Source organism: Boleophthalmus pectinirostris, unplaced genomic scaffold (assembly GCF_026225935.1).
Source record: "Boleophthalmus pectinirostris isolate CB_2022bp ecotype Guang Dong unplaced genomic scaffold, ASM2622593v1 HiC_scaffold_23, whole genome shotgun sequence".
NCBI lineage: Eukaryota > Metazoa > Chordata > Actinopteri > Gobiiformes > Gobiidae > Boleophthalmus > Boleophthalmus pectinirostris.
In genome coordinates, this window is record NW_026571207.1 from 3,292,261 (window position 1) to 3,308,763 (window position 16,503).

Here is a 16,503-nt window from a genome sequence, read left to right on the forward strand (position 1 = left end):
GCAACAGCTTGTGTCTTTGTATACCAGCGTGTATCAAAGCCCAGGTTAAACTTTTTAAAAGGTGCTGCTCTGTGCTGTAGGTCGGTGCTGTAGGTCTGTGCTGTAGGTCTGTGCTGTAGGTCTGTGTTGTAGGTCTGTAGGTCTGTGCTGTAGGTCTGTGCTGTAGGTCTGTGTTGTAGGTCGGTGCTGTAGGTCTGTGCTGTAGGTCTGTGTTGTAGGTCGGTGCTGTAGGTCTGTGCTGTAGGTCTGTGCTGTAGGTCTGTGTTGTAGGTCTGTGTGTACATCTGTGCTGTAGGTCTGTGCTGTAGGTCTGTAGGTGTGTTGTAGGTCTGTAGGCTGTGCTGTAGGTCTGTGCTGTAGGTCTGTGCTGTAGGTCTGTGTTGTAGGTCTGTGCTGTAGGTCTGTGTTGTAGGTCTGTGTTGTAGGTCTGTGCTGTACTGTAGGTCTGTGTTGTAGGTCTGTAGGTCTGTAGGTCGGTGTGCTGTAGGTCTGTGTTGTAGCTGTAGGTGTTGTAGGTCTGTGTTGTAGTGTCTGTGTGTGTGTGCTGTAGGTCTGTGTTGTAGGTCTGTGTTGTAGGTCGGTGCTGTAGGTCTGTGTTGTAGTCTGTGCTGTAGGTCGGTGCTGTAGGTCTGTGCTGTAGGTCGGTGCTGTAGGTCTGTGTTGTAGGTCTGTGCTGTAGGTCGGTGCTGTAGGTCTGTGTTGTAGGTCTGTGTTGTAGGTCTGTGCTGTAGGTCTGTGCTGTAGGTCTGTGCTGTAGGTCTGTGCTGTAGGTCGGTGCTGTAGGTTGGTGCTGTAGCTGGACCCTGTGGTCTCAGACTGGTCTTGGTCTTGATTAGTGTGGTCTTGACTACAATAATGATAAAAGCATGTGCAGAGAGTGACCCACCTGTCCTGTTGGCCGTGAGAAGGAATGATCTTCTGAGTCCATCTGGTCTTTTGGAGGCAGCTCTTTCCTTTGAGTGGGTAAAGCTGATGGACATGTTTTTATTAGATCTACATAAAGATTGTTAATGACATGAATGTTGTGTCTTTTACCTCTGTAAATCAGTAAATACACAGTTTTAGATCTGCACAAACAGAGATCAGATCACCTCATGAGTTCATGTTAGAATCACCTGGAGTTGCTCCAGTCACACTTACCTCTGTCCCGCTGGCTCCTCCGTCTGCAACAAACACAAACATTTATTCAACGTCACATCTGCACAGCAAACTTTCCCTTTGACCAAAAACATGAGATTAAACATGTTATGAGCCGAGGTTAACAAACGATGAAAAATAACAACCACCGGACACGATGGCAGAATATACTGGGAAATATATATTTTGTGAACAATAAAAACAGCACCTTGAGTGGTTTACTCGAAAATGATGTAAAACAGTGATTTACAAGTAAATTATTGTTTTTGTTCGGGTTATTTTATTGAGTGCCTGGAGCGAGGACATCATGAGCTTCTACTACACCTGTGGACCGACGCACACACATGATTAATGCAGATCCTCCTCCTCACGCAGAGCGCCACAGCTGATCTGGCTCCATATAAAGAGATGTTCTGCCTTTAGCTGTCTGCTATACAAGTTCAAATCATAGACTGTATATTTAAATGGACATGGCTAACACACTTGCATGGGAGCTCTTCTGGCTCCTTCTGACTTTGGTCCCATTGACTTTCATTGGAATATTGTAACTGCTGCTGTGAGCGCCGTCATTTTGTTCGTACATATTCAGATTAACTCACTCTACATGACTGTGGGGTTTTGATTTCAACATTTTGTCCTTTGAAAAAGTCCTGTTCATAATATGGGGCAGGGCTCCAGATTGGCTCCTGTAACCGTGAGCTTCGAGCTTCGAGTGGCACTGAACGCTGTGGGTGATGTCACACTCACTTAATCACACACACTTCTTTATACGGGCTATGGTCATAATGCAAACATAACTGACAAAATGCTGTGGTGACTGGACATTTTTAAGGGTGAATCCACATGTGTAAACCGCATCGTTCCGTATCTGTCTCAATGATATAAAATGAATATCAACACGATGCTCCCCAGTAAAGTGCTTATACTCTGTGTTAATAAGAGTCCCCTTCATCCCAAATATTGGCCAGGACACTCTTGGAAAAGAGATTTTTAATCTCAGTGAGGTTCTTCTGGTTAAGTAAAGGTTAAAACACGTGCATGAGCAGAGATTATGATGATTAATGCAGCGACTGTCAACAGAGCCCATGTATGTCACTGATAAATGTCAGGACATTATTTTTATTAATATAGTTGAATGGCCAGAATTTCCAAAGTCTGTTAACATGACCTGCACAGAAAAAGTCTTGTGTAACTTTAGGAACAGAACAGAAAATGTCTGTATATGAGGGAAAAAGACAACCAAAAAACAACTGTTGACATCCAGGAAACGTGTGGATCTGAGACTGTACTGCACATCAGCCACTGGAATTTTATTTTTTAGTTTTTTTCAAATTGAAAATCTATTAATGGAAGAATACATGGACTGAAATTTATATTGGGCTACAGCACAACTCAACACTGCATATATATATATTCATATTTTGGTCTTTATGCTTTTATGAACTGTTTGGCTGATGGGTGTTAAAATGACACAGAGTCATTTTCTGTAGCAAAACATAAAAACATGGGGGCAAAGTGAAGTGGTCAGAAAAGGTCAGACACTGAAATGACACAATCAGGACATGAATCTGACTGATTCTGTGGAGAGGACAGATGACCAAATTAGAATCATTTGAAACAGATTAGTTAAAGAGAAATTGCCTGTGAAATTGGTTTATTAAAGACATATTGATTTTAACGTTATTAAGTCACTGCCATAGCTGAAAGAAGCTGAATCCCACTCAAAAACTGGACACCAGACCATGAGTCCTGCAGTAGAACATGTTACTGACCTCGTGTACATGTGCATCATTGAAGCAGTACCAGTTCTGGTCCTCCTGAGACTTCATGGAGACTGTGTAGTGTCCACCGTGTGCACTGCCCCAGTGATCCACCACTCCACACAGAGAGAAGGATAAACCCTGCACAAGCAGAGGGCACACACAAGAGTGAACTTTTACTAGGATTTTACAGATCTCCTGCATCTTTACCTCTGTCTCTATTTCCCTCGACAGCTCCACTTCACATTTGGACTTATAATGAAAACCATTTCTAGGATCAATGATGAACCTCTTGAGAAGCAGAACCAGGACAGTAGGAGGCGTCTTCATTTGGCAGCACTGAGTCAGAGGAGACGTGGTCACCACAGATACTTTGTGAAATACTTTGATCTTTCTCTACTCACTCTTTTTGCATCTGTGCTCTCCTTACATACAGTACAATAGACATTGAATGATTGAGTCTCAAAGACCTTCTGAAACCCCTCGGCCTGTGGAGACAGACGACACTAATGATGAGCTCAAACTCTGAACCTGGACATAAGAACTGTACAAACCACAGATGTGCAGTCTGAGAGAGCCAAGGGGAGAGTCCAGAAGTCTGTTGTCTCCTCAATAATACAGTGTCCTTCTTCACATTCGGTTTTGTTTGTGAGTGTCCCACGGAAGGGCTAGAAAAGAGAGGAGAGAAATCTGAAATAATGATGTTGTTAGAAAAGTAAACCTGCTCTCTGTCCACTGTGATGTGTACTGTGTACATGTACTGTGTGTGCACTTCCACAGTCAATTCTAAAACAAAAAAATACTTTTTCTTCATGAGTTATTGTATCTTTATGGAAAGATAAAACCTCTCACCTTAGAGACATCGGGACTCAACCGATTCAGCAGGAGCTCCAGGTATTCAGCAGCGTCATGCTGCCTGTGAACTGTGAACATGAAGCAGCACAATAAACTGGGGTTTGTGCTTTTAGTTTTTATTATTTTTTTATTTTGAACCAGGAATTGATAAACTGATTTAAAAACAACAAAAAACAACAGGCTAATCCTACTTGACCAAGACTAGCTCAAGATCTGCAGATGGTCCCACTGCCCCTGACAGGTTTAACCCAGAGACACTGAAGGACGGGTCAAGTGCAGGTTTAACCCAGAGACACTGAAGGACGGGTCAAGTGCAGGTTTAACCCAGAGACACTGAAGGACGGGTCAAGTGCAGGTTTAACCCAGAGACACTGAAGGACGGGTCAAGTGCAGGTTTAACCCAGAGACACTGAAGGACGGGTCAAGTGCAGGTTTAACCCAGAGACACTGAAGGACGGGTCAAGTGCAGGTTTAACCCAGAGACACTGAAGGACGGGTCAAGTGCATGGACACACTTTCAACAAGGGTCAATAAAGTGGACTTTTGTAACTTTTGAGGTTTGATTTCCTCCTGTATATTTGACACACTGACTCACCATCTCTAATCTGCAGAAGATCTGTGATTTTTGTTGTTTCACTCGTATCCTGTTTCAGTTTGTCAAACACATCTTTTAAAACTCCGTCGCTGTCGTCTGTTGAAGTGTTTCTCTTCAGCCTCTCGTGCACCTCTGGAGTCATAAACAGCACCTGCAGTACACTGTTCAGGTAACAGGTGGCGCCCTGGTTCCACAGACCATGAAGAGACGTGTCTCTTGATCCTGTTTGCCATTTCCTCTTAAACATTTTGTCTGAATTTGTCCTATCATTGGTTCAAAAGTGACTTCAGCAAGTGCCAGACATTTTCTGAAAATAGGGAAAACAATCATGAAATAAACTTTTATATATTTATATGTAACTGTAGATAGATCTCTCTCTTTCTCTCTTTCTCTTTCATTCTCTCTCTTTCATTTTAATCTGTTGTTTTTAATAAAACCCATGAGCGTTACTGATCTTTTGTGCTGCTAAAGTGTTGAAAGGATCATTTTAAAGTTACTTACAGTGTTCTGTGTATAAATCTCCAGTCGTCCTGACTCGCCCACACCCCAGCACAGAATATTCCAACTACAGACTCGTCCTGATACAAAACTACTGCTGCTGTGAACTGACGAATAAACAGATTTGACTCAGAAATCCTCCATGTGTCTCTACACTTTTATTGTAGCTGTGGGTTTATAGTCCTGTAGTAGCATGTTGAAGTCCCTCCCCTGTGTGTGTTGTGATCTTTGTAATCAGATGAGGCTCTGTGGATTTTCAGGCACTACTCGCCACAGACTGATTCAGACTCGGTGAGAGACATTTTCTTTTCTTTTATCAAATTTGCTGCGTGTTTCGTTACATTTACATGACATTTGTATTAATATAAAGAAAGACAAACTCAGTAAAGTGGTTTAGAATTAGATACTTTATTTTGGATTGAAGCAAATGGTGTTCTCATGATGATTCCTTTATTATCTTTAATATTTTAGAAAAATATCTGCTGCTCCTGTTTGTAGCACTTTGTCATTGAAACATTGCGTTTCTCCTTTGTGAGACAGTCTTGTTGTTGGTCACTACATTTATTGAAGACCTCCAGGTGTATAGAAGACAGTTTGGACCACAGACAAATGACGTATTTTGTATTTGCCCAAAGTGTTGGGTTCTTCCAGCGTCTCAGTGTTAAACACCACGCGAAAGTCTCCTCCTAGAACAAACATGTGTTTTATAGAATCAACTTTTTAAATCTAATGGTTTGGATTATGTCATAACAAAGTCAAATTCATACATACTTATCTTCAGCTGATTTTGAATCTCCTCTTTCAGTTTGGAGACTTTGACGTCCTTTAAATCGGCCTCATTTTTGCAGACATTCATTGTTTCCTGTTTCCCATATGGAGTGTAGATCTGTAGTTGTGCCACCATTTTGCTCAGGAGTCTGGTGGAGAGTACACTCGATGTGAAGTCAGTGAAATCTGTTGGAGGAATAAAGAGAAACTAAATCTATCGTTGCTTTAATACTGACTGCGTACAGGACAGACATGCAGGGGGAAGGGTTCAACTTGTTCAACTGTTAAACTCAGACAAAAGGAGAACCTAATGAAGGTATTTTCTATCAGAAAGATCAGACAGTGATGTTATACTTTAAAACACCGACTATTAAATGTATTTAGATTTTTGTCATCATTCTATAGATTGTGTAAATATTGGCAACATTAATGTAGCAGAAGGTTTATCAAAATGGTGTCAGTAGATTCAAGAAATTAAATTCATCTGTGTATTCAATATTATGAAGTTTTGATTCAAGTTAAAGGGACAGTCCGGAACACACACTTTACACACACTGCGTCTCTCCTTTATCAACAATAGACTATTATCACGCTTCCAGGTTTTGTGGGCAGGGTTTACTTTGTGAACTTCCACTTCCGGCGCAACAACAACAATGGCTCAAATGATGTCTAGATGTCACTGCTCTTTTCAAACTATGAAATAATCAGCAGGATCAATGCGTATTCTTTGTAAATACTTTGTAATAGCTTTATAATTGGCAAAAGAAGTTACTGGGACCAGTTAAAGCTCCACAGCAGGAGCAGGACAAATGTATCAGACACAAAAAGGAGGAAAAAAGTCCACTTCAAACAGGTGTTCTCGCTCTCTCTTTTTTATTTTCTCATAGCATCGTAAAGTCCATTGAAGTCCGAAACGTCAGAAAACAAAGCACCGAGAAAGCCTGGTTAAAGCGGACTTTTTTCTCCTTTACGTGCCAGCAAAAGAGACACTCGGACACTCGTATGCCGACGTCAGCTGACTGAAACTGAGAGGGGAACGTTCTTCCTCTCAGAACACAAATGACATGGGGGAATTTACTTAGCCTCGTTTAAATTTAATACTCTTGCTTTTGTTGGGTATGTTCGGTAAACGCCTTATATCCATACCCCAAACTGACATCAGCATAAGCTAACCCTCCTGTTCTAAAGCAGAGGCAACCATGTCCCGACATACAGTCACTCCAACAGACCCCCACACCGACATACAGTCACTCCAACAGACCCCCACACCGACAGACCCCCACTCCACCAATGAACCTGAACTAAACCAGGACTCATCTTGAATGAGAGAGAGAAAAAGAGACAGAACCGCCGTCCCGTATTGGAGGATATTTGGCGTAAAGCTTTGTGCCATTAGAGCGCAGAGCTTTACGCACGCTGCTCTGTTGGCACGAGAGGAGCCACATACACCTGACCTCCTGCAGGTGAGAGCGCGTGGAGGTGCAGGTTAACGAGTGCGTAAAAGTCTGCAACTTTAAGTGCGCACGAGGAGAATGAGCGCTGCAGCCGCCTCTTTATAAACTTTTATGAGTTTATAAACTTTTATGAATTTATAAGGGACTGACGCATTTCTGTGTCCCTGTGTTTGCCGCTCTGTCCTCTATGACCAGGTATAATTCTAATCTTTTAGCCCTTATTCATGAAAATATCCAGATTCCTAAATCATTGATCTTTTTAGTGTCTCTATCTGACTGTGAACCCGGCACCGGTTCACTGTCGCAACACAATGAACTTCACAACGTGTTCTCGTGCGCCCTGGTCTTTGCCAACAGGTAATGAACGTCTCCTGCTCCTGTCCATTCACAAAAATGTCCAAACTGTCACACAATTCAGTTTTTTGTAGTTTCTCTGCTTGGCCGTATCATTGCGCCTTGAGCCAAATGCGCGTCACCGCCTCCACCTGCAGTGTCAGGTAACGCCCCGTCACCTCTTCATTCAGAAAGTTCCAAATTCTTACGCATCTGTCCCTTGTAGCCGCTGCTCGGCTGCACTCGCAGAACCAGGACCTTTACACACAGTGGTGCCTTCAACAATAGGATTCCGCCACTCCGACCAAAGGAAAAAGAAATGTCGGAGTGCAGGGACGTTTGATAAAAAATGGAAATGCCACTACTCTGACAATAACAGCAGGTAGGCAAGGCTAAGGACCCTGAGCTGCCTACAGGTGCCTGACCAAATAAACAGTTATCTTAAGGAAGTTTCTCTGGTGGAGGAGCTGAACCACTTCTTTGCCTGTTTTGAGGCAAAACCACCAGAGGCAGCAATGCTCAGCCAACAATGACATCGTCCTCACGGTGGAGGAGCATGAAGTGAGGCGTATGCTGCAGGTCGTCAACCTGCAGAAGGCACCTGGTCCCGATGGCTTATGCAGGAGGTTTCTTAAGGATTGTGCAGATGAGCTGGTGGGATCTTTGGGATCTTTACCAAGATCTTCAACCAGTCACTCTCCCAGTGGACCGTCCCATGCTGCTTTGGGCCACCTGGAGCAGTAGGGGACCTATGCTCGGCTCTTCATAAAGTTTAGCTCTGCTTTTAGCACCATCCTCCCCCACAGACTGGTGGACAAGTTATCAGGCATTGGAATACCACACTCCACCTGCCTTAGGATTTGAAAAGAACTTTCTGACACACTGCACTCAGAGAGTATGAGTAGGCTCGTCAAATTTGCCAATGACACCGCACTAGTTGGACTTATCTCAAAGGGGGATGAGTCCGCCTACAGAGACGGGTGGAGAGGGTCTCAGACTTCTGCTTCTGGGAGTTGCCATCAGGGAGGACCTGACCTGGGGCTTCAACACCACTGAGTGAATGAAGAAGGCCCAGCAGAGACTTTACTTCAAGAGAATTCTCAGGAAGAACAACATCCCTCAAAAACTGCTTGAGTCATTCTATCGCTGCTCAGTTAAGAGCATCCTGACATACTGTTTTCAGTTTTGACAGATGTCTCTGAGTTACTTCAGTTTGTCACTCGTTTAATTGTAGGAAAAACATTGTAGTTCTTTTAAAAATAGTTTATTCTAAAGTTGATATTGTTTACAGCTCCAGCTTATGAGGGCTGGCATGGATCTGTTTGTGTTCAAAGAATATTACATTCTCATTATTTACTTTTTCATCAGGTACATTGAGAATCCCATCTGACCTCAGACACACGTCAGCAGAGGTATGGCCCTATTCAGAGCATTGAAAAGGCTAATGGGCTTCAGTTCAGATCATTTACAGGAGAGCACCAGCTCACACATGTCACAAGCTGCATCATGTAGCTCCAGGTATAAAAATGTATAGGTATAAAAACTTTGTTGAAACTATAATGCATCTGTATGTATAAAGTATAATTAGTCAGGACTTTTCACACTTCTCAGGTGATTTTAAACCAGTGTTTATTTATATTTCAGAGCGCCTCTGAAGATGGAAACTGAAAAGTGCTACGATCCAAATGACCCAAACCTGAAGTTTACTGATTCTGTAGATGAACACGACTGTGAGTAGACAATATGTGTGACCAAGTAATTATTAAATACAGCACAGAGACATTAATAAATTACAAATGGGAGCATTTATTTCAAGCAAAAACATAGTAGGCAACAGTGCCACCTGTTGACATGGTGTAAGTATAACACCTGTTATCGGTACCTCCTCCTCTTTTATAAACTTTTTTTTTTTTAACCAATGTTGGTTAGATGTTGTATGTTTGGACCCGTAAATTTCAGCAAAGACTTTGAAATCTTTGCTGCTGAACTGCGGTCCGTTATCGCTCACTACTGTGCCTGGGATTCCATGTCTTGCAAAAATGGCTTTGCAGTGCTTGATTACTTGCTGTGCAGTTGTGTCAATCAGAAAAGCAATTTCTGAATAATTTGAAAAATAATCCACGATGACAAGGTAGTCTTTTCCTGCCAAGTGAAACAAGTTTGCTCTGACCTTTCTCCATGGCTCATTTGGTCTGTGATGCGCCAGGAGTGGCTCGTATTGCTGTTGGTATCTGTGTTGTTGACATGTCTCACAGCGCTTTATGTAGTTTTCTATGCCTTTGTTCATGTGTGGCCAGTACAGTAAAGCTCCACCTCCTTCAACCAGACCAAAGTCCAAACCACCTGGACATGGTTTGATTGCGTTCACGCTGGACAAACGTGCGGCGCTTTAGGGGTGATTTGTTCTTGGGCACAGTTCTAAAGTCCTAGTGTGAGTGCCTCCTTAGAAGACGTTATCTAGCCCAAACTGCTTGATTTGGTGAAAATTTCCTTCTTGAAGTTCTGATACAGTAACAACAGTGAAGCAGGTGCTTCTCACAGTTTCAACCTGTAATATTACATGTTTTCCACTTTTGCCGTACCTCCTGGACAGTCCTGTTTTGGCTTACTTGAGGTGTGAACTCCTTGGAGTTCACCGCCTTCTCACGACCCCTGGACATACATCAGTGCAATCTTAATGTCCTCACTGTCCTTGTCTTTAGCAAATGTGAATGAAAATGGCATAAATCCGACAGCTCACTGCACTGCCTCTTTGTTCTGATACCACTCAAACCACTGTTCCCAGTCTGGCCACTAGGGCAAAAAATATATCTGGATATATTTTGTTATATCTCGATATACGATATATATCTCGATATCTGTACATGAAAAATAACTCCCCAAAAACTACTGCAAAAACAAATCTGACAAATTCCACAATGTTCGTTTAGGAACAAAGTGCTTCTGTGACATTAAAATTAAATAATAACTTAATAAGGAAGAAATAATACATATTTCCTTCTTTTCATTCATAAATAAAACAACTCAACTCAAGTTCATCTTTGCATTAACTCTGTAACTGTACGAGAACCAGAACCATGAGCTCCTTCAGCGTCGGAGGTTCCTTATTCCTCAGGAGGTTCCTTATTTTAACAGATCCATGTTCCTCACCAGCATCAGGAGCTCTGAGGTTTAATCCAACAATCCACTGCAGATCAAACCCAACCATTCAAACACTATTGTACAAGTGACACTGCAGTAGATTATTCATTTAAATCTTCTGCATAAATAAACTTTACTTTACTAAATTTTACAACATATAAACCATCACCACTCTAGAGCCACATCAGCCCGTTTGACATTATAATGTGTTTAATGCAGCTTTGACACATTTGTTTACGTTTTACAGAGTAAAATCAGAGTATATAAGCATTATATTGATATATATGATATGTCAAAATCCATATGGAGTTTAAAAAATATCTCACTATATTTTAAATATTGAGATTTCACCCACTCCTACTGGCCACTCTGTTGGCTTTTAAGGGACAAGTTTTGATTTTGCAGAAAGTTTTTCACATGTTTCCTCGTAAACAGCCATCTTTGTTTTGATATAGATGGACCATGTGTGTCCCTGATTAGTTAATCCACCTGTCAATCACACCCATCTGAACTCTGGGAGATTCACTGGTGACCAGACACAAAGTATTTGAGAAGTGTGTGTTCTGAATACAAGCATTGTTTATGTTCCACAGTTCTGTGTATGGACTATCGCTCTAGAAGAGCTCGGATGTCGTGTGGTCACACGGTCACTCCACAGTCTCTCACAGACTGGTGTGACAGGCAGCTGCAGGACGTGAGTCCAGACACTTTTATTTTACTCAGTATGTTGTATCATGAAATTAGGGCTTTAGATCAGATCTTCAGCTCAAGGATGGGGCTGTATTTGAATGTACTTTGTTTCTTCACTTAAAGGGAAACATAGATTTAAAGTGTGGAGTCTGCAGCGCTGTGTGGCCTTTTGATGAAGTGTGTAAGATGGCTCTACTGACCGACAAAGAGAAGAGCACTTTTGAAGACAAACGACTTGAAAACTTGGCCTTTACTAAGATGAATGACAAAAGGGTGAGTTTGTTTCCTGCTTTAAGCCAGAGTCACATTCTGTTCATAACAAACTTTGTATTTTTTTATAAGACGTTCTCTAGCACGGACCACGGCACAACAATGGAGTGTGATAAATGTATTTATTGATGATGGATAGATGTGGTGGCTGGGGTCAGGGCGGGGGCTCCCTCTACAATCCAGAACAGTCACCCAGCTGATTCAGGACCCCCTCCTTGTAGATGAGGTCTTCAGGTTGAAGGACGGGCAAGAGACACGGGGTGGGAGGGAGGGGGTCAGAAGATCTGACATGGACAGTGTTGTCATGATGGGCAGTATAAATATGTCTTCTGGGTAAGTGAAGGCAGAGACAGACTGTGGTTGGCTGGAGCACAGGTTGAGGTGTGGTCTAGCTCCTCAGTTAATCATATTAACTCCACAAAGTTGTAAACGTTTGGGCAAGAGCACTTCCACCTTCATCAGAGAAGTCACCACTGTGACGTGTTTCTGATCAGCTGATGGTCAGTCTGTGTGTCAGACTTTGTGTCAAAATAAAACGAAAAAACAACAAATATTTTCTTCATTATTTGTCTCCAAAATCAAAATGAAAAAACAGATTATGATTCGTTTTTTTAATTTTTGATTTTGTGTTTAAATGAAAAATGGGAAAAACAGATAATGACCGTTTCCATGACTAAACTGTGAGGCCGGACTTTTGCAGCGCAAAACTGACTAAACCAGGACTAAACTGTTTACAGTCCTGGTCCGGTCCTAGTCACAGTCCCAATCTCAGTCCTGGTCTCAGTCCCAGTCTGGTCTCGGTCTTAGTCCTGGTCTCAGTGCCAGTCTGGTTCCGGTCTTGTTCCGGACCTGGTTTAGTCCTGTTTCAGTCCTGGTTCAGTCAGTTTTGTGGTGCAAAATTGCGGCATCACAGTTTAAGTCACGTAAATGTGAAACGGTCGTTATCATTTTTTTGTTTTGTTTTTTTGTTTTTTTTTTGTTTTGTTATTTTTGGTTTTATTTTGAAAAACAAATGAATGACACATTGATTATGGTTCCAGGTGTGGTCAGTTGACAGATTTGCTCTATCAGACTGACCGCTGCCCTCATGTGATGTCTCTGCTGCGTCCTGCTTCCTGATTTTAGTGGCCTCTTGTATTCATATTTTGTATTTATGTTCCTCTGTTCCTACTTTTTGCTCTGTCTCAGTCCATGATGTGGGTTTCCCTTTTACACTGGTCGGATATTTTAGACTTTAGTTGCCTTTTCTTTCTAAGATCTTATTAGTTGTGTTTCTTTTTTTCCTAGTGCTCTTTGTTCTCTGTTCTGTGATTTTTTACATTTGTCTTAGGTCGTTTTCACACCGCTAGTTTGATTATTTGGTCGCACCAGGCAATAAAATAGTTATTATGTAGTAAATAGACTCCAGTGTGTCGCGTTCACACCGACAAACGAACCAAAATTGGTTCGATTCACGTGTCTCTGTTTCCCGGTAAAACAGTGATACTCCAGTTATTAACACTGATGTTCCTGTTAAAACCGCGCGTCGTCCTCATCTCAAATTATCACCATGAACTCATAAAACAGCAACATGTAGAACTTTGTACAAACTCACCGCATCAGCCCAGAGTTCAGGTAACAGCAGCAGCCAACAGCTCCTCAGGACGGGGCTGGGGTCTGGTTCTTGGTCTGTTACAAGCTCGTTGGTCAGATGGTCCGGAGGCTCTGTCCTCCATGTGCTGGTTCCAAACGGTGGCGAGCAAGACCAGTGTGCAGTGGACTGGGTCTGAGCAGGAATGTTCCGTCGTCTGCGTGCTGGTTCTGTGCGGGAAAGTGAGAATGTTCTGTGGACTACAGGTCCGGGTGGACTGCTCTGGTTCCTCCGCGCTCAAGAACCACGACTGGTTCCGAGGTGATTCAGCATCTGGACAGAAGCGTGAGTCCAGTTTGGTTTGTTATATGTTGTTCTGAGCCTCCGTCCTCTGTGCATTTGGTTCTTCCCAGGGAAAGTTCTTCCTCAGGTCGAGGCTCCCCGCTCCAGCTCCTCTGAGCCCGGAACAGAACCGGAGCTGCTCCCGCTGGTTCAGGACTCTGGTTTGGATCTAGTCCGACTGTATTTCTCACACGAGGTTAAAAGCAGGACATTTTGAAGTTGCATCAATTGAATAGACTATTGCCTATTGCCATGAAATTATTTGGTTAATTAATAGTCTAAAATAACAAATGCTGTTGCTACATGATCGCGGGGAACACCGGGTCGTCTCTGTGTGTGCAGGTCCTGAACAGAAGTACACACTCATAATTCTGACTCACTCTGGAGTCACATGTTCACACATTGGTTCTTGTTCTGATCTTCGTGTGTTACATTCTCTGTTTTGGCCATTGTTGGTAAAATAATTTGGAAATGAATCGCGGCTGCGTCTGGACAACAATCTGTTACTGCGCTGGAGTCGCCAAAGCTGTATATTGCGTCATTTCAGGCAGAGGAGATGCGTATCCCCTCCCATGATGCATTTCGAATAGTCCGTTTGTCCATACTGTCTATGGTTTGGACCCGGGTTCGCGTTCACACCAGAGGAACTGCACCAAAGTTGGTCATTTGGTGGATTCAAGCAAAACGAGACCACCTCTTTTTTGAGGTCTCGGTCCGGTTGATTTGGTTCGGTTCCGAGTCCGATTGACGCTTTCACACCAACGCAAACGAACCGAACTAACCACTTTTGGTTCGAATGGACCGTTTGGTGCAACAAATACTGTCGGTGTGAAAACACCCTTATTAGAAGAAAACACAACGTTTATGTATAAAAAGACTAAATGAATTTTCTAAACTTTATTCTGTTCCTAACCTTGTGCTTGTCTCTTTTGCAGTGCCCCGGCTGTAAGTCTTATGCTTTGAGGAAAAACCAGAACAACCTGTGTGTGATCTGCCCTCAGTGCACGGCTGTGAAAGGGACCACATATCAGTTCTGTTGGCAGTGTCTGAAAGTGTGGAAAGGCTCTGCTCCTCGCTCCGACAGATGTGATAATGAGGGATGTGTAAACACAGGGTTAGAAACTCTGAGAACATGTCCTGAGATTGTGTTTAGAATCTGTAAAAGACGTGAAGGGCTGTCCGTCTGTCCGTGCATGTCCCACCTGTGGAGTGCTGTCGCAGCACAACAGTGAAGGATGTAAGAACATCGTGTGTAACGGCTGCAAAATGCAGTTCTGCTTTGTGTGTCTGAAAATCACCAAAGAGTGTTTGGAGACAAGTAGACATTTTGTCCCCTGCTCCAGTGGTGTGGCCCCCAGACAGACCTCTATTCCAACCAAAAATTAGTGATTTCAATTTTGACTGATATGAGTGAACATCTTCTTTGTATTGCTTTGCACTCATGTTAATGTGTAATTCCTGAGTTTAAAACCTCTACAAAAGGATAAGAATAAACTTAAAACAAACAATTTCATTCATAAAGTTGTTATTTTTGACATTAAAGGGCCCATATTACACTATTTTCTGATGGATCTCTGTTATAATGTTGTTTTCTAATCACAAACATACCTGGACATATTTAAGGGGAGGAATTCTCTCCAATAGAAACAATTTTGAGCTCTGGAGATGTAGACAAACACACAACAAGTAACAACAACAAACAAACCATAAAAACAACAGGGCAAAATTGACTTCACACCAGATCTTACATCTTGCGGCTCTTGCGTATGGATCTTCTGGATCCGTACATGTGATACAGAGCGCTGGGCAGCGTACATCATCATCATCTTATGTAGATTTGGATACAGGACTTAGAGTCCACTGGTGTTTTAATCCAAGATATTTCTCAATTTCCAGAAGAACTGAAGACCAGAATAAAACAATGGCTGGGCCTGACCATGTTAATCATTTGACCCTGTTCTTCATGACACTGGTTTGATTTAGTGATTCATTTGACATGTTCAAACACCTTAAACTGCTGGTTTCATGGATCATGTGTAAATATGTGATTTAAATGTGACTGTCATGTACAATCATTCATGTTGTTGAACTGCGCTGTGGAAATGTCTCATATACACCTCATATTATGTTTTACTTATGATGTAAATATTGTTTGATTGTTCATTGATTATTATCATTATGTCAATGTATTATGATTAAAAAATAAAACAAATGCAACAACTATAAAGTTAATTAGAAAAATATGGAATATTTTATTTTAAACTCTGTTTCAACTTAAAGTTATATATAACTTTATATATATATAAATAAATGTATACAGGTCTGCATAGACAACACCTCCCCAAAATCCCTGAGATAAAAGTCAGTGAGGCCCAAACTCACAGACTGCTGCTGTGCTCCGTCACTCCTCACAGGATCCTGGCTGCTCTGTCAGGATCCAGTCCTCACCTCAGACAACAGAGACTCTTCAAACTCCGCTAAGATTCTTCAGCTGATGCACACTAACAGTCCAGCGTCAAATCATCTGTGTCACGACGCAGAGCCTCTGCATCGACCGACGTGCACCTCCAAAATTTTCTAACTACACATCGAAACGCAGCAGAAGTGATGCAGACAATAAGAGCTGTGATTGGTCGTCTCTACTGCTGCACTACAGACATTTCCTGTACTCGGCTTTCCTTTCTTTCAATAAACATTAAGTAATAATGTGTTTAATGCAGCTTTGAGCTTTGTGTTTATGTTTTACAGAAACAAAACTTAAAACTGCATGGTTAATTAACATAAACTAAGCGCTCAAAAAACAGATCGCAGTCAGATTCTGTCGGACTTAAAAAGGACACAGTGACTCAGTGGAATATGAGTGTCTCTCTGTGACAGAGGGGTGTTCTCTCTGTGACAGAGGGGTGTTCTCTCTGTGACAGAGGGGTGTTCTCTCTGTGTGACAGAGGGGTGTTCTCTCTGTGACAGAGGGGTGTTCTCTCTGTGTGACAGAGGGGTGTTCTCTCTGTGACAGAGGGGTGTTCTCTCTCTGTGACAGAGGGGTGTTCTCTCTCTGTGACAGAGGGGTGTTCTCTCTGTGACAGAGGGTGT

The 16,503-nt window shown here is 42.3% G+C and overlaps 1 protein-coding gene across 5 annotated transcripts; it reads left to right on the forward strand.

The window, feature by feature from the left end:
- The first annotated feature begins 5,050 nt into the window (after nucleotides 1–5,050).
- LOC110175865 (uncharacterized) lies at nucleotides 5,051–14,926 on the forward strand. Of its 5 annotated transcripts, XM_055158931.1 has the most exons (7): nucleotides 5,117–5,136; nucleotides 7,331–7,424; nucleotides 8,769–8,918; nucleotides 9,045–9,130; nucleotides 11,135–11,235; nucleotides 11,355–11,504; nucleotides 14,349–14,926. In XM_055158931.1, the coding sequence occupies exons 3-7, from the start codon at nucleotides 8,815–8,817 to the stop codon at nucleotides 14,643–14,645; spliced, it is 738 nt and encodes a 245-aa protein (XP_055014906.1). In that variant the 5' UTR covers nucleotides 5,117–5,136; nucleotides 7,331–7,424; nucleotides 8,769–8,814; the 3' UTR covers nucleotides 14,646–14,926. The 5 variants fall into 5 exon arrangements, with proteins under 5 accessions (XP_055014904.1, XP_055014908.1, XP_055014906.1 ...); XM_055158929.1 differs by lacking the exon at nucleotides 7,331–7,424 and having other exon boundaries at nucleotides 5,051–5,136; XM_055158933.1 differs by lacking the exons at nucleotides 7,331–7,424; nucleotides 14,349–14,926 and adding an exon at nucleotides 11,574–12,370 and having other exon boundaries at nucleotides 5,056–5,136.
- The last annotated feature ends 1,577 nt before the right edge of the window (nucleotides 14,927–16,503 follow it).

Coding starts and splice junctions, on each gene's coding strand:
- LOC110175865 (XM_055158929.1), top strand. CDS start 8,815: ATGGCCCTATTCAGAGCATTGAAAAGGCTAATGGGCTTCAGTTCAGAT. Junction 8,919..9,044: donor GCTGCATCATGTAGCTCCAG/GTATAAAAATGT, acceptor TTTATATTTCAG/AGCGCCTCTGAAGATGGAAA. Junction 11,505..14,348: donor CTAAGATGAATGACAAAAGG/GTGAGTTTGTTT, acceptor TCTCTTTTGCAG/TGCCCCGGCTGTAAGTCTTA.